The sequence below is a fragment of the Schistocerca serialis genome, chromosome 8 (assembly GCF_023864345.2).
Source record: "Schistocerca serialis cubense isolate TAMUIC-IGC-003099 chromosome 8, iqSchSeri2.2, whole genome shotgun sequence".
Taxonomy (NCBI): Eukaryota; Metazoa; Arthropoda; class Insecta; order Orthoptera; family Acrididae; genus Schistocerca; species Schistocerca serialis.
Window position 1 is genome coordinate 619,066,548 of NC_064645.1, and position 27,467 is coordinate 619,094,014.

At 39.0% G+C, this 27,467-nt stretch overlaps 1 protein-coding gene across 1 annotated transcript in view; it reads left to right on the plus strand.

Annotated features, from left to right (window-relative positions):
* Positions 1–27,467, plus strand: part of LOC126416266 (rab3 GTPase-activating protein non-catalytic subunit) — a 173,441-nt gene that overhangs the window by 108,722 nt on the left and 37,252 nt on the right. Inside the window, exons 17-20 of the mRNA XM_050083899.1 lie at positions 8,681–8,802; positions 9,936–10,193; positions 15,183–15,356; positions 15,473–15,654. Coding sequence (XP_049939856.1) covers positions 8,681–8,802; positions 9,936–10,193; positions 15,183–15,356; positions 15,473–15,654 — 736 coding nt within the window. The remainder of the gene's footprint in view (positions 1–8,680; positions 8,803–9,935; positions 10,194–15,182; positions 15,357–15,472; positions 15,655–27,467) is intronic.

Sequence of the window (27,467 nt, forward strand, 5' to 3'; positions counted from 1 at the left end):
TCGAACAGTGTGCAGGGGGGGGGACACCTATATCTTTTTGCGCAAACTCCGATTTCACTTATTTTATGTTGATGATTGTTGCCATACGAAGGTTGGCATCAACAAAATATTTTCGCATGCAGAAGAGAGAGTCAGTGATTGAAATTTTGTGTGTTTCAATGACGTCCATCCCAAATCCTGTATCATGTCCATGACACACACTCCGCTACTTCTCGATAACACAAAACATGCTGCCTTTCTTTGAATTTTCTCAATGTACTCTGCTAATCCTGTATGGTAAGGATTCCATACAGCAGTACTCAAAAAGAGGACGGACAAGCATAGTGTAGGCAGTCTCTTTAGTAGATCTGATGCGTCTAAGTGTTCTGACAATAAAATGCAGTCCTTGGTTCACCCTGACCACAAAATTTTTAGCACACTGCCTCGCATTCGGGAGAACGACAGTTCAGACTCGCATCTGGCCATCCTGATTTAGGTTTTATGTGATTTCCCTAAATCACTTCAGGCAAATGCCAGGATGGTTCCTCTGAAAGGGCACGGCCGCCTTCCTTCCCCATTCTTCCGTAACCCAATGGGACCGATGGCCGCGGTGTTTGGTCCCCTCCCCCCAAATCAACCAACCAACCACAATATTTTCTATGTGTCATTTCCAGTTCAAGACGTTTGTAATTGTAATTCCTGGGTATTTAGTTGACTTTACAGAATTTAGATTTGATTGATTTATCATGTACTGTAGTTTAACAGATTACTTTTACCACTCATGTGGATGATGTCACACTTTTCATTATTTAGTGTCAATTACCAATTTTTGCATCATTCAAGTATCTTACCTAAATCATTTTCAATTGATTTTGTTCTTCTGATTACTTTACTAGACGATAAATGACAGCATCATGTGGAGACAACATAAGACAGCTGCTCAGATTGTCTCCTAATTCATTTATACATAGATAAGGAACAACAGACGGCCTATAACACTACCTTGGGGAACACAGCAAACCATTTCTGTTCCACTCTGTCTTTCCATCAATTACTACAAATGTGACCTCTCTGACAGGAAATCACGAATCCAGTCACATAACTGGGTACATTATTCCATAAGCACACATTTTGATTACAAGCTGCATGTGAGGTAAGGTATCAAAAGCCTTCTGGAAATCTAGAAATATGGAATCAATTTAAAATCCTTTGTTGATAGCACTCAGCACTTCTGTGAGTCAAGACCTAGTTTTGTTTCACAAGAACAATGTTTTCTAAATCCGTGTTGATTACGTGTGAGTAGCTCATTATCTTCAAGGTAATTCATATTGTTCAAACACAATGTATGTTCCAAAACACTGCTGAATATAGACATTAATTATATCGGCCTGTAATTTAGTGGATTACTCCTATTGCCTTTCTTGAATATTGGTGTGACCTCTGTATTTTCCAGTTTTTGGGTATGGATCTTTCTTCAAGTGAGCGGTTGTATACAATTTTAAGTATGGAGCTATTGCATCAGCATACTCTGAAAGGAATCTAATTGATGTACAATATGGACTGGAAGACTTGCTTTCGTTAAATGATTCAAGTTGCTTCAGTACTTCGAGGCTACCTACTTACAAGTTACTTGTGTTGGCAGCTGTTTTTGATTCAAATTCTGGAATATTTTCTTCATCAAAGAAGATGAAGAAAATATTCCAGAATTTGAATCAAAAACAGCTGCCAACACGAGTAAGGAATTTGGGAAGCCTGTGTTTAGTAATTCTGCTTTAGCAGCACTGTCATTGATAATATTTCCATTGCTATCTTGCAGAGAATGCATTGATTGCATCTTGCCTCTAGTATACTATACATATGTCCAGAATCTCTTGAAGATTTCTGCCATGTTTCAAGACAAAGTTTTGTTGTGGAAACTGTTATAAGCATCTCACATTGAAGTCTGCACTAAATTTCAAGCTACTTGGGGTTTTGCATTCATTTAAATTTGCCAAGCTTTTTTCGTTGTTTCGACAATAGTGTTCTGACCTGTTTTGTATACCTTGGGGGGTCAGCTCTGTTGTTTCTTAATTTATTTGGTATAAATCCCTCAACTGCTGTCAATCCTATTTCTTTGAACCGAAGCTGCATCTGGTTTACACTTACGTTGTTAGTTTCAAAGGAGTGGAGATTGTCTCTCAGGGAGGCATCAAGTGAATTTTTATCTGCTTTTTATGAATATATGTATTTTTTGTTTACTTTTAGTGGAGTTGGAAGCTGTGGTTTTCTGTCTTGCTGTGACAATGCTGTGTCCACTAATGCTTGTATCTGTTTTGATCAGCTCAGGATTATTTGTTGCCAAGAGGTCAAGTGTGTTTTCACAGCCATTTACTATTCAGGTGAGCTCATGAAGTAATTGTTCGAAATAATTTTCAGAGAATGCATTTAGCACAATTTGGGGTCATGTTTTATGCGTACCTCTGGACTTAAACATAAATTTTCATCAGCATATTGAGGGTCAGTTGAAGTCACCACCAACAGTTATTGTATAAACAGGTACATGCTTGAAATTAGACTCAAGTTTTCTTTGAACCTGTCAGCAATTGCATCATATGAGTTGGGATGTCAGTACAAGGATCAAATTATTATTTTATTTTGGTTGCCAAGAATGACCTCTACCCACACTAACCCACTGGAATTATCTACATCAATTTCGCTACAAGCTAAACTACTTCTAACAGCAACAAACACAGCAACACCAACTGTATTTATCCTATCCTTTCTGAACACTATTAGGTCCTTCTCAAAAATTTCAGCTGAACTTCTCTCCAGCTTTCAGTGCCCATAACAATTTGGGCATCAATGCTTTCTGTTAGTGCTTGGAGCTTTGATACTTTCCCAACACATCTATGACAGTTTACAACTGTTATACCAATGGTTCCGAGATCTACATTCTTCCTGTGTTCGACTTAAATCCTTTCAGACTGAGGCCATTTCTGTGTTTCCCCAAGGTCCTCTAACCTAAAAAACAGTCCAGTCCAAAAAACACAGTTCCCAGTTACCCATGTAACTACCTCCTGTGTTTAATGAACTCCTCACCTATTTAGGGAACCTGATACCCAACCACCTTACAGCACAAGTCGAGAAATCGTCAGCCTATACCGTCGCAAAACTGTCTGAGCCTGTGATTCAGACCCTCCACTCAGCTTTGTGCCAGATGTCTGCAATCAGTCCTGTCGACTGTGCTGCAAATGGTGAGCTCTGCTTTCATTGCACAAGCAAGACTGGCAGCCCTCACCTTTTCTGATACTCACTTGAAACCAGAGAGAATCTCTTATGGTCAAAAGCAACACACATCATTGGTACTTTACATTAGCCACCACTGGTAGTTGGCTGCAACCTGTGCTCTGTGCTCCTCGTGACATCTGGCGGGACTCATTCCACATCTGGAATGGCTCCACATGGTATGCGCACGGAGTGGCCATTGGCTTTCTTCCCCTTCTGGCAACCATGTCATTAAGGGACTTCATAACGTGCCTAACATTGGAGCTACCAGTAATCCCAACCTCTGTGACTGCCCAGATCTTGCAGACTGCATGGTTTTCTTTGAAACAGGACAAGTGACTGCATTTGGCTGAGGGACAGTGTCAGCCACAGATAGTATCTAGAATGTCACCAACTCAACTCACAGCAATTGCAGTCCCTATCCGTACTAAAGATGGTGGAATACTACGCTACACTAACAAATGACCATCAACACATGCTAAGAATCTCTACTGTTGACACTAAGGAAAATCCAAGAACTGTACCTAGTAAAGTAGATTAACACGCAGAGATTCAAAAGCTACACTACCAATGCACACAGGTGATGATTGAGTAATTCGCTCGTGGTTAGGAACTTGTAAAATGTCACAAAATTTGTTACTTTCTGACACAAACAAAAGCATGAAAATTGTGTCTGTTATTTTAAATTAACCCACAGAAATTCAAAAACTTAAACTACCAGAGTGCACATATGAAATCATATAATTTTCTCCTTGTTGGGAACTTGTAAAATGTCACAAAATCGGTTGCTTCCCTGTTGCTGCTCTGTCTTGTCACGCAGCTGCTGACTGACTGTAGGGAAAGATCAACAGAAAAACTTTGCCAAATGGGGATTTGAACCATGCTCCTCACGAGTGTTGTGCCCTAGTGAGTGTGCCTTATCATTCAGTCATATAAGCAGACAGCAGACAACTCAGTCTGATATTGAACCCCTAAGATATTTTGACACAGTTCAGGCATTGATGTTGAGAAAAACTATGTTATCTTACTATAAACTGTCTCGTTTTCTTTGCCCCCCACCCTCTCTCTCTCTGTCTCTCTCTCTCTCTTTTTCCAGCTAATTTACACAGTGAATACTTTAAAGGTATATGTGTGGAAAATGCATCCAAACAATATTGATCTATGAGTATACAACCTTTTGCTATTGTGTAGTACACTCAGCTGTAATTAACAGGTATCTGTGCAAACTTTGTTTACAGTTAATGTCCTTTTGTTAACCTATATGTGTTAATATAGTAAATTTCAGTGAAAAATATAGTACTCTAGCATAATATTTCAGAATGATCTGAGGCCCCATATACTGCAATCAGAATCTCTGAAGTTTCTATGAATCAGAGAGGGCCTAAATGTGCTCCTGTCATGCAGTTTGTTTGCGAGTCCACAAAGTGTCAAGAGTAGTTGCTGTAAGCCTCTGATGAACTGACCAACCAAGTGCCTTACATGTCCAACAGGTGAAACTTCAGATAATCATTCAGGTCTGGGAATCGGTGGTATATGTTGGTCTTCAAAGAAACCTTGCAGATTCCTTGCCACATAGAGCGAGTTAATAGCCTGCTGAAGTACAGCAATGTGGAGTTGCCTGAAGAAGGAACAGTATCCCTGTTTGTATACCCATCCTGATATAGTGGTCACAGCATGGACTTCCTCTGTATATGAGAGTTGAGCTCACACATTATAACCATTTTGCAGCATTGTTCCTCGAGTTGATCATGGTCCTTTTGCGGCATTGTTCCCTGAGCTGATCGTGGTCCTTTTGCTTTGGCGTCATGTGGAGGGTCTCAACCGAAGGCTTTGTTGACTCTGTGACAGTCTTGGCTATGATTTCTAGATCAGCATTATCAGTTAGGGTTTGTAGGACACCTATCAATAGATCAGGGGTGCACTGCACAACGGAAGCAGCTTCTTCGATAGCAGAGTACCTGTGGAGTACACATGAGGGTTTCTTAAGCTATGCGGTAACTTGTGGTACTCTGGTGAGCATTCAGCAGTCAATATGCTGCAAGGTAAGTCAGACATACACAGCAAGGTAAGTCAGACCGTGTTCAGAGTAAAAACACTTTGAATGTCAAAATTTTGTCAGTAAATTGTCAAAGTATTCATAACAAAGTTCCTGAATTTACTGCCCTCCAAGAAATTTCTCACACTCATATTACTCTTAGGGCCAAGAGCTGACTGAAACCTGAAGTGGGAAGCTCTGAGATATTTAGTGGGTAATGGAACGTATATTGGAAAGACAGATTAGAGGCCATAGGAGGGTGTGTGTTCACTGCAGCTGGCAAAATCCTTGTCTCTGCTGAGGTCAAAGTTGAGTGAAACAGTGAAGTTATCTGTTTGTGTGTAACAGGTGTAGGTGAAACCAAGTTAATTGTTGGATTTTTTACAGCCACCCAAGTCCACTGCAACAATTTGAGTCATTCAAAGAGAGTCTATGGTCGGTATCGCGTAAGTGCCTAGATCATGCAATACTAGTTGGAAGTGAGTCCATCATGCAGTACTAGTTGGAGGCAACTCTAACCCACCCAATATAGGCTGGAATGTCTATGGATTCATTGTGCTTGGTACAGATACAATCGTGCAAAGTACCTTTGAACACGTTTTCTGGAAACTGTCTTTAGCAGCTAGCCAATCAGTCCGCACACAATGGAAATATCTTAAACTTTGTAGCTACACATAAAGCAGACCTTATCTACAATGTCAGTACAGAAATGGGGATTAGCGATCTTGAGGTTATTGTAGCAATTATTGTTACAAAAGTTAATAAATAAACTAAGAAGGGTAGGAGGTGTTTTTTTTTAGAAAGAGCAGATAAGCAGTTGTTAGCGTCTAATTTACACGGTTAACTGACATCACTTAGTTTCAGTAAGATGGATGTAAAGGAGTTATGGGCAAGGTTTAAACAGATTGTTAATCATTGTCTGGAAAATTTGTGCTTAGTAAGTGGATTAACCATGGAAAGGATTCACCATGATTTTACAAAATTCAAAAATGCTGAGGAAGCAGAGGCTGTTGCACTCTCGTTTCAAAAGGGAACACCTAAATGATGATAGGCAATGGTTAGTAGAGAGTCACGCGTCTTCAGAAGAGGCCTGTGTGTGAAGCATACAACTACTACCACTTTTATACCTTAGCAAAAGGTCTGGTAGAGAAGCCGAGAAGATTCTGGTCCTATGCAATATCGCTAAGTGGGTCTTAGGCTTCCATCCAGTCACTTGTTTACCAGTGTGTTGTGGCAGTTGAAGATGGCAAAACGAAAGCCTAAGTTTTAAATTTATCATAAAAGCAATCATTCACACAGGAGAATAGTACAAACATACTGTTGTTTAACCATCAAACAGACTCCTGTATGGATGACATAGTAATAAGCATACCTGCATAGGGAGTCAACAGCAAGAGTTGAAAACAAATAAGTCACCTGGTTCGCATGGAATCCCAATTAGGTTTTTTAAAGTGTGCTCTATGGCAATGGCCCCTTACCTACCTTGCATTTGTTGTGAGTCTCTCAACCTGAGCAAAGTCCCAAGCAACTGAAAAAAAGCACAGTTGACTCATGTATAATAGAAGGGCAAAAGAACAGACCCGCAAAATTACGGACCACTATCCCTAACTTCTGTTAGCTGTAGAATCCATAAACATATTCTTAATTCTAATATAATAAACTTTCTTGAGACAGAGAAGTTTATATCCATGAATCAGTATGGTTTTAGAAATCATTGCTTGTGTGGTACTCAGCTTGCTCTCTTCTTGCATGATATACTGTGAATTATGGATGAAGGGTAACAGGCAGATTCCGTATTTCTAGATTTCAGGGAGACATTTGACGCAGTGCCCCATTGCAGGTTTTTAACTAAGGTACGAACATTGGAATGGGTTCACAGATATGTGAGTGGCCGAAAGACTTTTTAAGTTGGAGAACCCAGTATGTTGTCCTCGACAGTGTGTGTTAGCCAGATACAAGGGTATCATCAGGAGATACCCGGAAACTGTGATAAGACCGCTTTTATCCTCTATATACATAAATGATTTGGCAGGCAGGTGGGCAGCAACCTGCTGCTGTTTGCTGTTTGCTGGTGATGCTGCGATAAGATGTCGAAGTTGAGTGATTATGTGAGGTTACAAGATCACTTACACAAAATTTCTAATTGGTATGATGAATGGGAGCTAGCTCTAAATGTAAGTTAATACAGATGAGAAGGAAAAACAAATGCTTAATGTTCAGATACAGCACTAGTAGTGTCCTGCTTGACGCAGTCATGTCATGTAAGTACCTGAGCATAATGCTGCACAGCTGTATGAAAATAATGAACAGGTGAGGATTGTGGTAGGGGAAGCGAATGGTTGATTTCGGCTTATTCGAGAATTTTAGGAAAGTATGGCTCATCTGTAGAGGAGACCACATATAGGATGCTAGTACGGCCCATTCTTGATTATGTATCAAGTGTTTGGGATCCATACCAGATCGGATTAAAATAAGATGAAGCAATTCAGAGGCAGACTGCTAGATTACTAGATATGTTACTGGTAGGTTTGAACAACATGTAACAGAAATGCTTCGGGAACTCAAATGGGAATTCTGGGAGGGAAGGCAATGTTCTTCTCAAGGAACACCATTGAGAAAATTTAGAGAACCGGAATTTGAAGCTGACTGCTGAATGATTTTACTGCCTCCAATATACATTGCACATAAGGACCACAAAGACATGAGAAATTAGGACTCATATGGAGGCATATAAACAGCTTCCTGACTTCATTGGCAAGTTGAACAGGAAAGGAAATGACTAGTAGTGGTACAGGGTACCCTTTGCCATGCACTGTACAGTGAATTGTGGAGTTTGTATGTAGATGAAGATGTAGATAGTGACCCAACCATCACACTAGATGTTTGTTTGGTATTGGCCTCAAAACATACACGATGGTAGTATCTAACACACATGTTGCTATACTAAAGAACAGATTGAAGCAGAAATCATGAAAAAGTGCTGTAGTTTGCCAATCAGCATGTCAATTCTGACACACACATACTCTTTAAAATCTAAGGTTTTGTGGTTACTGGACAATAGAAACCAGTGTTATTATGTACATTCCACCAGTCCAGCCCATAACTGATGGTGTTTGGCTCATCAACATGGGCAGATCTGCACCCATTACATTGGTCCAGCTTTGAGACGACAATATGTTCAAAGTCGTATGGCTCATAGATAAGATGTCACAATATCAGAGATATTTCCTGGAGGCCAACCATCACATGCTGAAATTGCACCCTATTTATCCTTAGAGTTAGTATTCATTCAGACTGTTCTTTCTGTATTACAGTGACCACAAACTTTGTTATGTGCATGGCCTTTGTGGACATTTTTAATTCTAAGTGTTGTAGTTTTTATAAGGGTTGCTATTTTTTCAGGCAAAAACCTCTAGTTAATGAAGGACTGGCAGCTGCTATGAGAAATCCTGGAAAGGGTCTTCTAGTCTTACCGTTTACCAAACCCATAATTTCACTTAATTATGTTCTGGAAAAAGGAAAAGGTGAGTGTGATTGTTCTTCTCTGTGAAGGGCTCTTTGATTTTAGCTTTAGTCCTGAATTTTCTCTGAAAAATCTACTGTACGGTGTTCAATTCCTAATTAGTTTATTTATGTAGGAGATTAATTGTAATTCTTAGCTTAAAAAAGGAAAATTAATTTGAGAAAACTATTAAATTATGAGAAAGAATTACTGGCCAGTAATGCATTAACTTCAGGAGATGAAATATTCAGTTTTGTCATATAACAGTAAAATTACACAATAGCATCCTAGCTTTTAGAACTATAAGTTCCTTCCTCGGGGAGGAAAAAGGGATGTGTTGGGGAAGGTTAAACAGAAATTACTGGTTACTCATAAATCAGGACAAGGGGACCCATGTGTTGTGTTGCTGTGAGTAGATGCTTCTATGTTGCATTTCAGTTGCTCCATAAAAAATTAAAAAATATTCTTTTTTTCATCTTACTTAATAATTTAAATTACACTAACTGTGGATGTATTATAATTATTTGATTAAGCCAGCCCAAAACTCTTTACTAGTTACCTTTCTACATGCAGTGTTTCAGTAGCATGCTTTCAAACTATGGTGCCTACATAAAAACTTTTTTAATGCCCATGAAATATATTGAGCCAGATTTATTGGGCAGTTAAAAAGTGATTGATGCAGAAGATGCACTGATTTAGTGAAATACTCACATGCAGGCAATTGCCTCAATATGACTGATTCATAACTTGAGAAAAATTTGTTATTACTATACTAAAGCATGCACTTATTTAAAGTACATTTATGTGAAAGTGGTATCAGCATAATAGCAAAGGGCATGTACATAGTTATAAACAGTTGTAATGAGGTCATATGTTGGAAATTATGCAGAGATTGAGGGGTAATGTTTATACAGAATGTAGACTGTTGACTGTTCAAGAATAAAGTACCAGCGTATCTTTTTTACTTATAAACTAAAGAGCATACTTTTCATCAGAACTTATGTGATGTAGGAAAGAATGTGATAAAATCTAAATAAAAGTGTGATTTTGGGTAATTTTATGTTGCTTCAAGTATTTTGTGTCAGGAGAAGAGCAGTTTTCAAAATGTGTGTGTTGAGTTGGAACTCAGTTCTCGTTACGACATTCATTCCTTAGGCTCTATCTCAGAACTAGTCGCCCGCTGGCTAAGCTCAGCAGGTCTGGAAGCTGCATCGCTAGTGGATTTGAGAGACGCAGAATTTGACGCACTGGAATTACAGCGAGGTGCAGCAGCCCAAGCACCTCTAAGTGATGAGGATATGCCTTCACGAAAGGAGCGACTCATCTCTCATCAAATCACAGAAGGAGATAAAGTAGAAGCTGATCCAGGGATGGAAGCTGCTGCCGCGGATGAGAGGCAGCTAAGGGTACTCGGTGAGTCTGCTAGCGTAAGCGCATTATTGTTCTAACTAATCTTTTGAGTCATGTAGCAGAGCCAATTAAGTTCCACTATGTAAAGGGAAACAAAGAGTAAAAGAAACATCTTGACATGCAATAATAAATGAACTTTCTTTTCCAGAGAGAACAAAAAGATCAGTGTGCAAAGCGTACAAAACTACCACCACCATACCTTAGCAAATGATCTACCAGAGAACTCAGTAAAATTCTGGTCCTACGTAAAATCACTATGCTGCCCAAAGGCTGCTGTGCAGTCACTCGTTGACCAATCTGGTGTGACAATAGAAAATGCGTGGTCACGTGATGCCCCACTACACATGAAATTCAAAACAGAAATGCAACGAAAAGTGTAGGAGCAGAGTAAACACCAAGCACAGGCTTTCTACGTCATTGTACATATGCATGAGCAGTAACGCCTGTGATCTGGTGCTCTCTGGCAACTGCTCAAATGAACCTGTTTCTAACAGGTCACAGGAAAATATTGCAAATGGTGGTTGAGAAGCAACACTTTCAAAGTAAATTTACTTTTACTGAACATGAATTATGTTATGTGTGACAATGTGTAGTGACTTTCTTAAATCACAGTGTGTTTGACTCTCATTCAATACTTAGCGTTTAGAGGATCAGCCAATTAGAAAAAGTTTGGATCCAGAAGACTAGATATTTATGGTATCATTTAAAATTTTAATGGCACGTTTGTGTTTGATATATCTTAAAGGGTAACATGTGTAAAAAAAAGACCAATGTAATATGTGAAAGCTTAGCTTTTTTGTAACTACAGTATATGTATATTAATTTAAACCATGAAATTTTTGTATTTGTGTGTTTGCACTATCTAACAGTGATGTTGCTATTGGCGGACTACATCACGTGTCCTCTGCTCTGAGTATCTGCTGTCATTTTGCTGGCAAGGTAAAGTGACGTGAGCTGTGATTGGCTGACAAAAGCACACCACAATATTGATTTCAGTGTTTTGGAAACATGCTGTGTTTGGTGGAATTCGTCTTTATACTTTCATCACTCAAAAATATGCAGTGTACATGTTACTGTGCATCAACGATCTTTCCAAAAACACTTTTTTTTTAATGGGTATTTTTCACCTGTGAAAAAGTGTGTTTTTAACTGGGAAATCTGGAAATTTTTTTCCTTGTCTACATATTATAGACCCTGAATAAGTTTCCTTGAGATTAAAAATCTTATATTCTTGAATCTACATGGTTCTAGAAAGTATCACTCGTGTGAAACTTAGCTTTCCCTTTTCTTACAATATCTTACAAACTCTGTATGAAGGGCAACAAGCATATTCCATATTTCTAGATTTCCGAAGGGTGTTTGATACAGTGCTATGGTACAGGCTGTTAATGAAGGTATGAGGTTATGGAATATCTTCCTAGATAAGAGAATGGTGTGAAGACTTCTTAAGGAAGTATGTTGCCCTCGACTGTCATCAGCAGTGCCCAAGGGAAATGTGATAGGACTGCTATTATCTCCACATACATAAATGATTTGATGGACAGGGTGAACAGCAATCTGTAGCTGTTTGTCAGTATCAAATGTTTCATGTAAGGACCACGAACATAAGTCGTTTTCCCTCACCTGTTTGCAAGTGAAATAGGAAGGGAAATGACTAGTAGTGGTACAGTGTACCTTCTGTCATTCATCGTATGGTGATGTAGATCCTCTGAGGCCGACTGACAAAAAGAATATTAAATATTGTAGTTTTTGACTTCAGTAATGAGCCAAGTTTTCATTAAAACTATTTAACAGTTCATTCTGGCATATGAGAATTCAGTGTTGATACAAAATGGGGAAAATTGTGGGTGTGTTGAGTTCTCAGTAGGAAGACTGGACTAAATAAGTATGAAGGCACTATACCTCAGCACACATCACTCAGTTAATGACAGTTTTGCTTGGTCCTTTAATAGCTGGAAATGTAAAGTTGTAGAACTAAATGTTAACAACAAACTAGATTTTCATCAGTAGCCATTATTATTATTATTATTATTATTTGTCCACATCAGTGTCACAAAAGGATTCTTTGTAATTAAAGTTATCATTGAGAGAATATTTTATTTAACTGCAAAGCCAATAATTTGACCTGTCTTTTCTTCTGATACTGTTGTGGTAATTCTCTCTTACATATAGGATGGAAGCTAAACTTGATGAGCAAGAGGATGCAGTGATTAACACACAAGACTCGTGTTTAGTAGTGCAGACTCACGTTTAGGAGTAGTGTAGTTCACATCATTCTCTGGCCATTCTGGTGTAGGTTTAAGTGGTTTCCATGGTTCCTTCGAGAAAGCCACTACACGTGCCATTTGCCATGATTGTCCTCTCTGAGCATATATACTCCACTGGTCAAGACCTAAATATCAACAGGACTCTTAAATGTTAGTCTTCCTTCCTTCCCATTGACTCAGTGTGCTGTTATTTCTAGCAGCTGTCCTTCCTTCATCTGTTGTTAATGTTTCATATAATTTATTTGCTGAAGTCGAATTTATTATTGTTCAGGTATTTACTTCTTACACTATGTTGTTATTTGTAATATGGTCTAAGGTAGCTATCTTGATAACTCTACATCTTACATCACAAACCATCTTGAGGGTACTTCAGGTACAACTATGAATTACCCTTTTTCCATCCACAAATTGTGTACAGGAAGAATAACTGTTTGTAAACCTCCATATGAGTTTTCCTCTCAATGGTAATTGCAGAAAATTGTGTGTGTGTGTGTGTGTGTGTGTGTGTGTGTGTGTGTGTGTGTGTGTGTGTGTGTGGGCGCGCGGGCGCGTGGGGGAGGGGGGGGGGGGTGTAATATGCTTTTTAACTCTTTGTAAAATACACACTCGTGGAATTTTAATGGTGAACTTCTCCATAATATACAATTCCTCTCTTTCATTGTTTATAGTGGGAATTCGTTGACAATCTCTGTGATGTTCTCACCCTTACCAAAGCCATAGTACGTTCACAAGCATTCGGCATTATTTTTTAATAGGAAAATCCACAATGCAACAATTTGACTTGTTCCAGAAAAATATTTGTTGCTAATGATTTTTTCATCCATCCCACTCAAAGAGTTTAGAATTGATCATGCCAAAAACTGATGAAGGAGGTGACCAAGCTGTTAGCTGATGTTACCGGGTGACTTCTGGTGCCAGCATCTTCTGGCTGTTGTCAACACCACTGTGACCCCAGCCATACGGTTCATTCTGTTTCTGGTTATTGATGGTGTATCATGAGATCAAAGTGCCTGTTCATGTGCAACGCATTATGTTTGTTTATGTTGAGGGTCACCTGTCAGTCTCTACACCAAGCAGAAGGACTCTGCAGCTCTTCCTGTATCTCAGTAAAACTTTATGTTGTTGTGACTTCCTGATATTCAGAATTTCCAGCATTATCCACCAGGTCATTTTATATACATGCTGTGAATTATGAGCTGCCAGTAACACGCTCTTGAAGTACACCCAAGTCTACTTTTACATCTGTTGATTTTACCCCACTAATGGTGACACAAGGTCAGTCCAGCATCCCATAAGCTCATATTTGTTTTTCTGTGTATTGGATGCTCTCCAGAAGTCAAGGAACATGGCATAAATCTGGGTGTCCATATTAACTGCCTCCTGAATCTCGTGAAGAAACTGAGTTAGCTAAATTTCACAGTATGAATTTTTAGCTATCTTTAAATACAGCTAAAGTCATGTTATAACAGTTCCTTTTCTGTCTCTCAAATGCAATTGTTTCTGGCATAACGTGACAGAGTCTTGTTTATAGTGGAATACCAATGGTTCCCATCGTTGACTTCTTTTATGGAACTGTCATTCAGTTCCTATCAAGTGTTTAACTATTTGTGATTCGTTAATATTTTTTCCTTCTATTTCTTTTTTCACATTTTACTTCTTACTGTTAACTTCACTTCGTTGTTTCTTAACAGTGTCTACTTTAATGTGACTTGAAAAAAATGTGCTTCTCACTTTGTAGTCAGCATTTTTTTGAAACTTCCTGGCAGATTAAAATTGTGTACTGGACCGAGACTCGAAATCGGGACCTTTGCCTTTCGCGGGCAAGTGCTCTACCATCGACTCACACCCCGTCCTCACAGCTTTACTTCTGCCAGTATCTCGTCTCCTACCTTCCAAACTTTACAGAAGCTCTCCTGCGAATCTTGCAGAACTAGCACTCCTGAAAGAAAGGATATTGTGGAGACATGGCTTAGCCACAGCCTGGGGGATGTTTCCAGAATGAGATTTTCCCTCTGCAGTGGAGTGTGCGCTGATATGAAACTTTCTGGCAGATTAAACCTGTGTTTCACTGATCGCTACCAACAGCAAATGATCAATTAAAATCGAGCATTACATGAAAACTGACCAGAATATGGAAAAAGGCAACACAAATTCATATTGCTCCGTGATAACGCCCCATCACACACAGCAAAACAGGTCAGCGAAATGATCGAGGCACTCAGTTGGAAAACACTAGGGCATGCGGCTTATTCTCCAGACTTGGCTCCTTCTGATTACCATCTGTTTGCATCATTGGGACACGCTGTCGCGGAACAACGCGTCAGTTCGTATGAAAATGGCTTGCTGACTCATTCGCTTCAAAAGAAGAACTGTTTTTTTGGCATGGCATTCATAGCCTGTGGAAGAGATGAAAGAAATGTATAAATAGCAATGGATATTATCTTGAATAAAATATTGTTTATCAGTTGCAAACAACAGACGCGTAATTATTGCAACAAAATTCCAGTCTCATTCTTTATTTACTTGCAGTTGAATTGTAAATTTTCAGCATCCAGTCAGAGTTCTTTTCATTTTCTCTCTCTCTCTCTCTCTCTCTCTCTTTCAAAAAAAGAAATGTTACATGTTTTATTGTGGAAATTGGAGTAGGGTAAAGTTAAGTATTGTGTTTCTGCTCTATTGTTTCACATTATCATTTGCATTAATTTTATAATTTCATTGTTTACAGAATTCCTGGCAATCTTAAAACACCATTTTCCTTATAGTTTGTCATCAAGTATACTCTTAGCCAATCTTTGTTGGGAATACATTCTTCACTGGCAACATAATCCCGACAACATGGTAGCACTTCATTCAGCAATACATTGCCTGAATATCATTCCATCTGTCCACATGAAGCATGGTAAGGATTTGGTGGAATGATTTTACATTACATGAAATATTTTTGAATGACACATCAGTACAGTGTACAAAAATATTTAACTAGTCTTTTAATTAGTTATATTATGTTTTTTGAAGGAATATGCAGCCTTATATGGTCAATGCATCTGAAACAGAGATTTGAGTCTGCTGCTAAGTTGATACACAAAGCAGGAAAAATTCCAAAAGAAACAAACTGTTATCAGGATGTTGGAATATCAGACATTCATATGACAGAATTCCTTGGAACATGTGCTGACTTCCTGAATCTTTTCATGGATGTGAGTAAAAATTATCATCATCTTACAATATTGCCCCATTTTCCATGAGATGTTTGTGTTTGTTTCTACATAATTAGTTGAAATATATAAGAGAATTAAATATGATACAAAGAGAGAGTGTCTAACTTGGCTGACTTCATTTGAAATCACTCAAAATAAAGAAGTTTTATTGCCTATATTTCACATATTGAAAAATTAGTGTAAGGAAGTATATAATGAAAAAGGGTTCCCGGAATTTTTGGATCAAAACTTTGGTTACGCTGTAATATTGAAATTCGATTAATTTTCACAAACTGGCATTGGTAGGAAAGGTGGGATAAAAATTTGTTTCCACTATTACTTTTTTATTTATGAATCAATTTTATTCAATTTCATGTCATTGGAAAGATAAAATGATCAACTATGGTATAAAATTATAAATGTTCTGGGCTTACGCTTGCAAATGTTTAGAAACCTGTAATGAAAGTTATTTCTAACGTGTTTTTTTCCCAAATTTACACTTTTACTGAAACTTTCATAATATTATTTATGTTTCTGCCTTCTTCCTTACATGTTTTGACATTTCACTATTATGAAAAGAACCTTATGTAAAAGGCAAAGCACACAGTGACAAACATATTTACACCACAAACTGATTACAGTAATATAGATGGCAGAATTTGCACTTATCAGACCACTGTTGATGAAAGTATCACATTCAATTCACTCTTACTAAGCACAAGTGCAAACTAGCTCATGTGCAGCAGTAGAATGATAAGTGAAACTGCACTGCCAGATGGTGCATATGTGTAGTATGTGGCATTTCAGTGGAAGGAATACATGTTTTTTCACATTTAAAACAAATGACATGTATATATTTTACAATCGTATCCAAGTCCCCATGCATATATGGCATTCACTTAATGTAATATAACCAAATACACTCAAACCATTACAGTTGCCAATAGTATCACCAGGGCATGCAGGATCTGGGCAGTCACGAATTGAAATGATACCTAAAACAAACATAGGCATATTAAAGAAACATGGGTTTGAGCTAATGTAAGAAGGTCTCTTGGACTTACAATGTGATTGTCATTTGGATGCTGTAAATTTACTCTTTTCCTAAAGATTTATCACTGATTCCATCACATGGATTTTTACCATTACTAGTGCCAAAAAATAAGTAAAATAAAATTCATTTTTCAGTTATCCCATGATCTTGCTTGTGATGGCACAAATTTACAAAGTTCTTAACATTTTTATATTGTGTAGGTCTGCCACCACTGAAATAAATGACATGCTGGATGTGTACTAGCTATTCCAATATATAGGTGAGAGCCCTTTTCTGGAAAAGTAGAAAGTGTTTGCATTATGTTGTGAACAGTCATTTGTCCAACATAATGCCATTGACATTATGCAATCCACTGTTTTATAATTAACAAGAAAAGGATAAAGGGTAACTTGATTGATCTCTAGAGAAATCCTTGTGCAACAACATGAAGCAAACCTGTATATAGTTTACTCAAATTCCACCATAACAATATGTGAAATATCAGGGAGTGCTTCTTTGATTGATTTTAAGAAGCAACTCTGAAATTTCAATGTGTAAAGATGTTGTTTCAAGTTCTCAAGTTTTTGGATGAGATATTATTCATCGACTGGCTTCATTAATGAGTCCAGTGTAAATCAATCAGTTTGAATCCATTGCCTTAAGGATCCCAGCTCCAGTAAAAATTTATGCAGTTCATAGTCTTCAGGAAGTATTCTTGGTGGAAAACAATGATGTAACATGCGCTCATCATTTTCCAGATTACAAACAAGTATTTGTAAGAGTTTAGTGCATGGTTCTACAAGAGCTGCGTACATCATAAGTTTCACATTTTGGTGCTAATAGCATACACATGCATGCAATCGAGAAGATACTATATAGTATTTTATTAGCATTCACAGGTGTTACACTTTCCTCGGCTGTTTATGGAACACATTCTTTTTGGTGAATCTAACTAAACTGTAAAGACCAATTTTATCAGAAGGATATTTTTCTTCAAAAGATGAGGACACATTTTTCAGATTATGCATTTTTTTTTTATCTAAACGTAGGTTTTCCTGACTAATAGTGCTGACAATATCTTCTCCAGGTGGGTTCGTTGAAATTCCACAGTGTTTTGATGAGTATTCTGGCAAAGTGTCAATCATGCAGGTGTGCCATATATACAGGGTGTAATGGGTATAAGTGCAGATATTTTTATTGCTGACTGAGGACAGTGTACTGAACAACATTACATCAAAATTTCCTTAATTTGTAGACTAATTATTGTAGCTATTAGGATTGGTATGCATTTAGATGGCTGGGTACATCCAAGTACATGTAGAAAGAGCAAGCCATTAATTCTTAATTTACCCTGGGCAGCAGGTCAGCTGTGGAATTGTGGATGCAAAACGGTTAGTCTATTCTGGTAGGCATAGTCTACTTCTTAATGTGGTTACAACCGTGCAGAAAACATCAGGTCATAAATTACGTGAAGTGTTTATGGGAAGACCTTTCAACACTCGCACAAAAAATGATAAACACCCAGAAAAATAATAAACACACTGATGTGTGTACGTATTAAGGTATCACATATAACCACTCCTTCCTTGTAGTGCACAGGTTGACATCATAGAGCGGACTGCTGTTTGACTGTCAGCGCATTCAGTCTTATGCAGACTCATAAAGTACCAACTGTTGGTTGTGGTCTTGGGGTGTAGCTGCTAGTGCAGGCTACTGTGACATGCTTAGCTGCTAGCCGTCGTCCTTGTTGGCGAGATTCCAATGGAGCCTTATCTCACTTGATTCTTTAATGATGCTCTACCATATGACATTAGCTTAGCACAACATTTGAATATATGTCCTTCATTGAGGCTGTGTTCTGCCACCGATGACCTATTATTATCCACCAGATGTGTGCATTTTAAGTGTGTTATGCAATGTTGCAAGATGCAGCATTGTGTTTGCCTGAAGCAGTGGAGGCCACACTCTCAAGGGATGCTAAATATACCAGATATTTGCAGTTGTAGCATGTTCTTCCCATACCAAGTATATCTCTTATTTTTTGTGGTGCTCAATAGACAACTTTGATGTCCATTTTTCTAAGGATTCTCGCAATTTTCCTGAAGGAGGCTCTATATAGAAAATAAAGACAAGTTTCTCTTTCTCTACGTCTTCTTTGCAGATGGTTGTATCATTCATTTTCTTCAGCGCACATCTAATCTGGCCTTTGCAGTACCAATTTGGTGAAACACCTGTTTCAAGGTGTTGTTGCGTAACTGGGAGGCTCTCTTTTTCACAGATGGGACATGCCCCACAATGAAGCTAGAACAGAATGGATGTTTTCCATTTTCAGACATTCTAATAAAAAAGAGAAGCTGTTGTACACTAGAATATGCAGTCTACAAAAAGAAAGAAAACCCACATGCACGCGCGCACACACACACACACACACACACACACACACACACACACACACACACCTGTACCAAATGCAGTGAAGTGTCATCATCCTGCACAGTGGTAAACTGTCCTAGCAACTCTGCTAAACAAGGCGCATACCATTTGTGACAGTGTGTGTCTCCCAGCTGAGCTGCAATGCCTTAAAGATGTGTTTTGCCAAAATTGGTGTAGTGAAGCAAGGATTAGACATACATTCAAGAAAATGAGTGATGCACTCATTTGCAAAGAAGAGGTAGAGCAAGAGAAACTCACTTTTATCATTCCATATATTGGGTCTCGTGCAGACAAATAATGAGAATCCTAGAACCACTCATCAAAGCCATCTTTCAACTACTACAAAAACCGAAGATGTGCTTCGGTCAGTAAAGGACAAATTTAAGTTGCAAGTACCAGGTACATATAGATCCCTTGTGAGTATGGCCTGCAATATGTTGGGCAAACACAGCACTTTATCTTGGAATGCTCTGTGGAACTCATTAGATGCATACATCTGGGCCATAGAGACAAGTCAGCAGTGGCAGGACATAGCCCCAATGAATAACATACATTTGGATTTGAGGAAACAAAAGTGTTGTGCCGAGCTAGTGGCTTTTGAGAGAGCGTTATTAGATAAGGCTCCATGAGAATCTTGTTAATAGGAGAGAGGACTACCACCTAACCTACCTGCACTAACAACTATAACTGCATCCAGCAGTTAACATGTGGGTCTGGACAAGACTTAATGCTTTGAGACTCAAACAGCAGTCTGTCCCCCACTATGTGATGCTGACCGCCATGTCAGGGGGAAGAGGCAGGGGAGGGAGCCATCACTTATGTACCTAGACTGCAGCACCAAAGAAACTGGTGTAGGCATGCATATTCAAAAACAGAAATATGTAAATAGGTAGAATACGGCACTGTGGTCGGCAATGCCTATATAAGACTCCGAGTGTCTGGCACAGTTGATAGACCGGTTATTGTTGCTACAATGGTAGGTTATCAAGATTTAAGTGAGTTTGAAGGCGGTGATATAGTCAACACACAAGCGCACACAAGCGATGGGACACCGCATCTCTCAGGTAGCGATGAAGTAGGAATTTTCCCATACAACCATTTCATGAGTGTACTGTGAATATCAGGAATGTGTTAAAACATCAAATCTCTGACATCGCTGCAGCCAGAAAAAGATTGTGCGAGAACGGGACCAACAACGACTGAAGAGAATCGTTCAGCGTGAGAGAAGTGCAACCCTTCTGCAAATTTCTCCAGATTTCAGTGCTGGGCCATCAACAAGTTTCCACATGGGAACTATTCAACAAAACATCATCAATACGGGTTTTAGGAGCCAAAGGCCCATTTCTTATCCTTGATGACTGCACAGCACAAAGGTTTACGCCTCGTCTGGCATGTAAACACCGACATTGGACTGTTGATGATGGAAACGTGTCGCCTGCTCGGACGAGCAGGCGACAGAATGGACATGTACGGGTACGGAGACTATCTCATGAATCCATGGACCCTGCAGGTCAGCAGGGGATGTTCAAGCTGATGGTGGCTCTGTAATGGTGTGGGGCGTGTGCAGTTGAAGTGATATGGGCCCGTGATGTGTCTAGATATGTCTCTGACAGATGACACGTACCCTGCATCCATTCGTATCCATTGTGCACTCCAATGGACTTGGGCAATTCCAGCAGGACAATTCAACACCCTACACGTCCGGAATTGCTACAGAGTGGCTCCAGGAACACTCTTCTGAGTTAAAACCTACTGCTGGCCACCAAACTCCCCAGACATGAACATTATTGAGGATATCTGGGATGCCTTGCAATGTGCTGTTGAACAGAGGTCTCCACCCTCTCGTACTCTTACAGATTTATGGACAGCCCTGCAGGATTCATGGTGTCATTTCCCTCCAGCACTACTTAAGACATTAGTTGAGCCCATGCGACGTCGTGTTGTGGCACTTGTGTGTGCTTGTGGAGGCCCTACACGGTATTAGGCAGGTGTACCAGTTTCTTTGGCTCTTCAGTGTATATGTAGAGACAGAAGACTCACTGTGCTTTTGTTCACTGCCAGGTCTCTGTAGACATTCTGCAAGTGCCTACGAATATCTGTGATGCTCTGGTTTTCCGCCGAAAGAAACTCAGTGACTGCTCTCTGCCTGGAAAGCACCTTCATTACAGACGCTATTTTGAAAGCTACATATAATGCTGCCACCTAATAGAATTCATAAAACTAAAGGGCTGAAGCAGGAATATTCCATGATGTCCCACAACAAATTTTGCATTCTTTTATTTTTTATTTTTTTATTTATTTTTATTTTTATTTATTTATTTATTTATTTATTTATTTTGTGCCTTCCCACCACCCCCTTTCTCATGAGCGACATTTTCTGAGAGAAAAATTGTTGCATTTTTTTATTGAGGACACTTTGCATTTGCAGTTTTTCCTTAACACAACTTCTGCTAAAGTTCTTGCACTAAACTGTTACAGTCTGTGCATTCCGCACAGCCGTGTTCTTCGGATTACATTTATCACTGGAACATGTAGCACTTCTGATGCTGTTTGCTGGAATTTTAATCCTGAACAATAGTACTGGGATCAAATGTTTTCTGGGCACCTATATTCTGTTTTATCAATCAGCTTAAATGGTGAAATTTCAAGTACTTCACAACTTTTATTAAGTTTCTCATGGGTTGTAGATGGATGTGATGTATAATCTGGATCTTCAAGTTCACATTCATCAATCCATGGAAAGCTATATAATGTAGGACATAAATGGTCTCATGACATGTTATATAAAGCTTAATACTTGGGACAAGTGCAAGACTTGTATGTATTTTGTTGCCATGGTTAAAGAAAAAACTTTTGAAGATATTTTAACAGTATTTTGCCAAGCTTCAGGTCACAGCAAATTCTTTGTTTGTTTTCAAATGTTCCCAAACAGAGCCTTTGATGAGCAGAACAAACTGTGTCAATATTTTCACATGTACTTCTTAGCTTCAGTAATTTAATATGAGCTTGATTCAGATGTGACATGTTTGTTGAATCAATCTCTTTGCTGCTGCTATGTTTCTTCTGACACACCTCTGCTGACACAAAATGTATAGAACCATTTTTAAATTTTTTTTCCATGCTGATTTCTAAGTCGAGTGTGTATGTGTAAAAAAGGACTGGATGATTTAAACATTCTCTGACACTGAATCAGTCAAAGATGTATTATGAAGAATCTAGTAGGAAACAAGAAATAATTAATAACTACTTTATGTGCTGTGTAATGCACACATTTGTGTACAAATAAGATTTAAATCATGCTCAGAGTGAAAAAATTATAAAAATTTTGCCAATTCGTAGCAATCACTCTTTTGTTACTAGCTAAAAATTTTGTATTGCTTTGAAATAACTTAAAACCAGACAAAAGAGGTGCCGAGAGAAGCTGACAGGCACATGGAAAGCACAAAAAAAGTCCATCTTTAGAGATAAAAAATGTGCACACACACACACACACACACACACACACACACACACACACACACACGTATATACAAAACTAACACACATTGCCCATTTTGTCCACCTGTCCTGTCACTAACTGAATTTTTCGTGGTTGTTTCACGTATTGTCATTTAGCCATTTGAAGCATCCCTCACTCCCGCTTTACTGAAAAAGTATGAAATGTACCAAGATAGGAAAAAAGCCCATCTGATTTTTTTGTGTTGCAGAATACGGTAAAAGGCATTACATGAAACGAAAATTAAGATGGTGAACCTTGTGATTTGTGTGTGTGTGTGTGTGTGTGTGTGTGTGTGTGTGTGTGTGTGTGTTGGGAGGAGGTGGGGGTGGCACTTTAAAAATGACTTTGATTACAGATTTGTAAATCTTTGTGTGCATAATCCAGCATTTTAATAATTTTGTGCTGTAGTTGATTCTTTTATCTTTTTAATCAGACTGATTCATAAGTAACGTTATAGTGGTTACAATCTAATAAGCCACTTTGTGTATTTAAGCTGATGTGCGAAAATGACCCACATTTCAAAATGGCCTCCTAACTGTAGCTTTGATCAGAAAATTTTGCAAAAAATATTTTAAACCTCCTTGATTAAGTACTTTCTTACATAAAATTTTCACAAATATCCATGACATGAGGGCAATGGCCACTGGGTGATTTTAAGTTACGTAGATAATTTAATATTACGATAGGTTGACAATTTTTACTTTGGGACCATCGAATCACAACTGAGAGAAACACAATTTTTTTGCCATACACATTTTGCCATTTTTCTTTGCAAGGTATCTTCAGCGGCAGATTTTGTGGATGGTGATGTATATGTGGTGGTCTTGTTCCTTTTTTACAGCTGTTCTTCTTCTTATAACTGCCATTTGAAATGTCATTGTCACTTTTCACAGCTCTTGGTCCCAAGGTAAAAATTACCAACATTCAGTAATAACATACACTACTGAGGATGACAGAACTACAGAAGTGAAAGAGGCCATTGAACATACACACTGAGAAACAAATGTCAAAAGATCTCACTGATTATAGTAAATTAGGCCATTAGAAGTATCTGTACAAAACATCAGAAATCGTTTTTATATCTTAGGACTAACATAATGGAACTAACAATTGTAGTTGCCACAGTTCCAGCACACTGGGGGCAAGAGGTAAATTGCTTCCATCAGTATTGAGCACTATTTGTAATAGTTAACTAAACTCATGATTTAAAGTGGTGCAAACAAGGTAAGGAAAGAATCATGATGAACAATCATAATGAACTTGAAAATTTGTCGAGGAGCCCAGAAACAACAATATAAAAAGATGATAAATAGCATTTCAATGATCCTCAGGAGTTCACATTGATGACTGGTTTCTGAATATGAATGATAGAGTTACAGGGATGATTCAGCTGAGTGGTTTTAACAACCGATTAGTTAGTAGATTGCTTTTTAATTCAGTAGTTTTTTCAGCTGAATGAAACAACCATGTGAAAGTATTCTCTGCAACCAAGCCAGCTATATGTGTGTTTTTCATTCACTATCCAGGTTTGAGTGGTTTCACTTAATGTGAGACAACTGACTGACACAAGTCTCTGGCAGCTACATCTGTTATAGATTGTTTTCAACTCAGTCTCTGGATTTGAATGATTTACTTTTTTTTTTCTGTCTGGGCACATGACATAACCGTTGGCAGCTCCCTACTGCCATCCAGCATGCAGGGGCGACCTGCTACGCTACTGCAGTTTCAAACTGCACCAGTGCAAGGTGGTGACCTAGCCACTGGCTCATTTTTGGGAACCACGGTAGCATACCAACCACTTCTTCAAGCTGGCTGTGCTCTTTGTGGCAGCAGGAGGCTGTCGTGAAGCACAGGAGACTAATGCATGATCTCAAAGGGCAAGAACCAGTTTTCAAGTAGCTGAGATCACACCTTTTCAGTGAAACAGAATGAAAAACAGTTGCTAAAATTTAGCAATGTTCCTTCTTCTTCCAGTACCCCTAAGGCACTTTTATCCTCAACTTTATATCCCCAAATATGCATCAGTGTAGTTAGTTACTTTTAATTGTATCTGGAACCATTTAATCCACAGCAAAGCATTAATCAGTTTTAAGTGATGAAAAGAAGAATTACTCTCTTCAGTACATAATATACGTATTGAAAAAGATGGTGTGACTTATCAAACAGGAAAGCGCTGGTAGATAGACACAATAAAACACACACACACACACACACACACACACACACACACACACACACACACACACACACACGAATATCAAGATTTTGCAACCCACAGTTGCTTTATCAGGAAAGAGGGAAGGAGAGGGAAAAACGAAAGGATGTGGGTTTTAAGGGAGAGGGAAGGAGTGCGGATGGATATGTGTGTATGTGCGAGTGTATGCCCGTCCCTTTTTCCCCATAAGGTAAGTCTTTCCGCTCTCGGGATTGGAATGACTCCTTACCCTCTCCCCTAAAACCCACATCCTTTCGTCTTTCCCTCTCCTTCCCTCTTTCGTGATGAAGCAACCGTGGATTGCGAAAGCTTGTAATTTGTGTGTGTGTTTGTGTGTTTTTTTGTCTCAGCTGCCACCCATTCCATATCAAACGGTCCCTTCCCTACAGCTTAGGTCTTTGTGGCAAATGAATCTGCTCCAGTCCTGAATCCCTGAACCATTACACCGATAACCTGAAAACAGCTTTCATATCCTGCAACTACCCTCCCGACCTGGTACAGAAGCAAATAGCTAGAGCCACTTTCTCATCCCCTCAAACCCAGAACCTCCCACAGAAGAACCCCAAAAGTGCCCCACTTGTGATAGGATACTTTCCGGGACTGTATCACTCTCTGAATTTGGCTCTCCAGCAGGGATACGACTTCCTCAAATCCTGCCCTGAAATGAGATCCACCCTTCATGAAATCCTCCCCACTCCACCAAGAGTGTTTTTCCGCCGTCCACCTAACTTTCGTAACCTCTTGGTTCATCCCTATGAAATCCCCAAACCACCTTCCCCATCCTCTGGCTCCTACCCTTGTAACCGCCCCTGTTGTAAGACCTGTCCAATGCACCCTCCCACCATCACCTACTCCAGTCCTGTAACCCGGAAAGTGTACACGATCAAAGGCAGAGCCACATGTGAAAGCACCCATGTGATTTACCAACTGACATGCCTACACTGTGAAGCCTTCTATGTTGGAATGACCAGCAACAAACTGTCCATTTGCATGAACGGACACAGGCAGAGAGTGTTAGTTGGTAATGAGGATCACCCTGTGGCTAAACATGCCTTTGTGCACGGCCAGCACATCTTGGCACAGTGTTACATCGTCCGGGTTATCTGGATACTTCCCACTGACACCAACGTATCAGAACTCCGGAGATGGGAACTTGCCCTTCAATTTATTCTCTCTTCCCGTTACCCACCAGGCCTCAACCTCCGCTAATTTCAAGTTGGCGCTGCTCGTACCTCACCTGTCATTCAACAACATCTTTGCCTCTGTACTTCCGCCTCGACTGACATCTCTGCCCAACCTCTTTGCATTTACATATGTCTGCCTGTGTCTGTATATGTGCAGATGGATATGTGTGTGTGTGCGAGTGTATACCTGTCCTTTTTTCCCCCCTAAGGTAAGTCTTTCCGCTCCCGGGATTGGAATGACTCCTTACCCTCTCCCTTAAAACCCACATCCTTTCGTCTTTTCCTCTCCTTCCCTCTTTCCTGATGAAGCAACTGTGGGTTGCGAAAGCTTGATATTTGTGTGTGTGTGTTTTTTATTGTGTCTATCTACCAGCGCTTTCCCGTTTGGTAAGTCACAGCATCTTTTTTTTAGTATATTTTTCCCATGTGGAATGTTTCTTTCTATTATATATAATGTTTATTTTAACTTAACATGTCCCCTGCAGATGTCTTCACTTACCCCAATGGGTAGGGCTACCCTCCAGGGTATACGTGTGCCCTTGTTGTACACCCCTGCTTTAGTTCAATTAATGAAAGTACTACAGATTGGTTTCACTCAGATGAATGAATGGGTAGCTCAGTGAGCAAAAACTCTAAAGAGTGGTTTCAATTTCAAGTATGAATACAAGGTTCAACCAACAGAAAAAACACAGATTGGTTTCATTTTAAAAGAAAAAATGAATAATTCAATCGATATGAAAAACTACAGTGGCCTGAATCAATTGTTTTCACTCAGGTACTCACACAGACTGCATACATTCGAAAGAAATGAATTAATAGTCTAACTGACTGAATTGATTGTTTTCATTTGATTGCTCCCATAGACTGGTTTCCTTCAAAAGAATGAGTGACTAATTCAGCCAGTACATAAAACTACAACCATATGAATCTGTTGTTCTCCAGCAGTTGACTGAATCAATTGTTTTCACTCCGTTGTTCCCATCGCTATAAAATTGTGTTATAACTTTGTCAAGAAAAACTTAAAAAACCTAACTTACATTATGCTTGTGGTAGATGTCAATATTTGCATTTCATGGTACAATTTGTTGTTGTGGTCCCTGAAGAATGTTGCAGCTGGTGGACATTGACTTTATTCAGATTTTCACTGCAGACAATTAGTTGAATTATAAGCATGACTGTAAGCATTCACATGCTTGGTGACACTTTGAGTGACAGTAACATCACGCTTTCTCTCTTCCCAAAAGGGTGGTGATAACGCAAAAGAGGTAGCGAAAGTAAGAATCAAGTATTAGTTGGTTACATTGTATGAATTTATTTATAAATGGTTTGCTAATGAAAATGTAGTGCCTATTTTATGTGAATTTCAGATATAAATCTTTTGTTGATGCCATTTTAGCTGCTGCACCCTGTTATAAGTTTACAGCAGTATGTACAGTACTTTCTATTGAA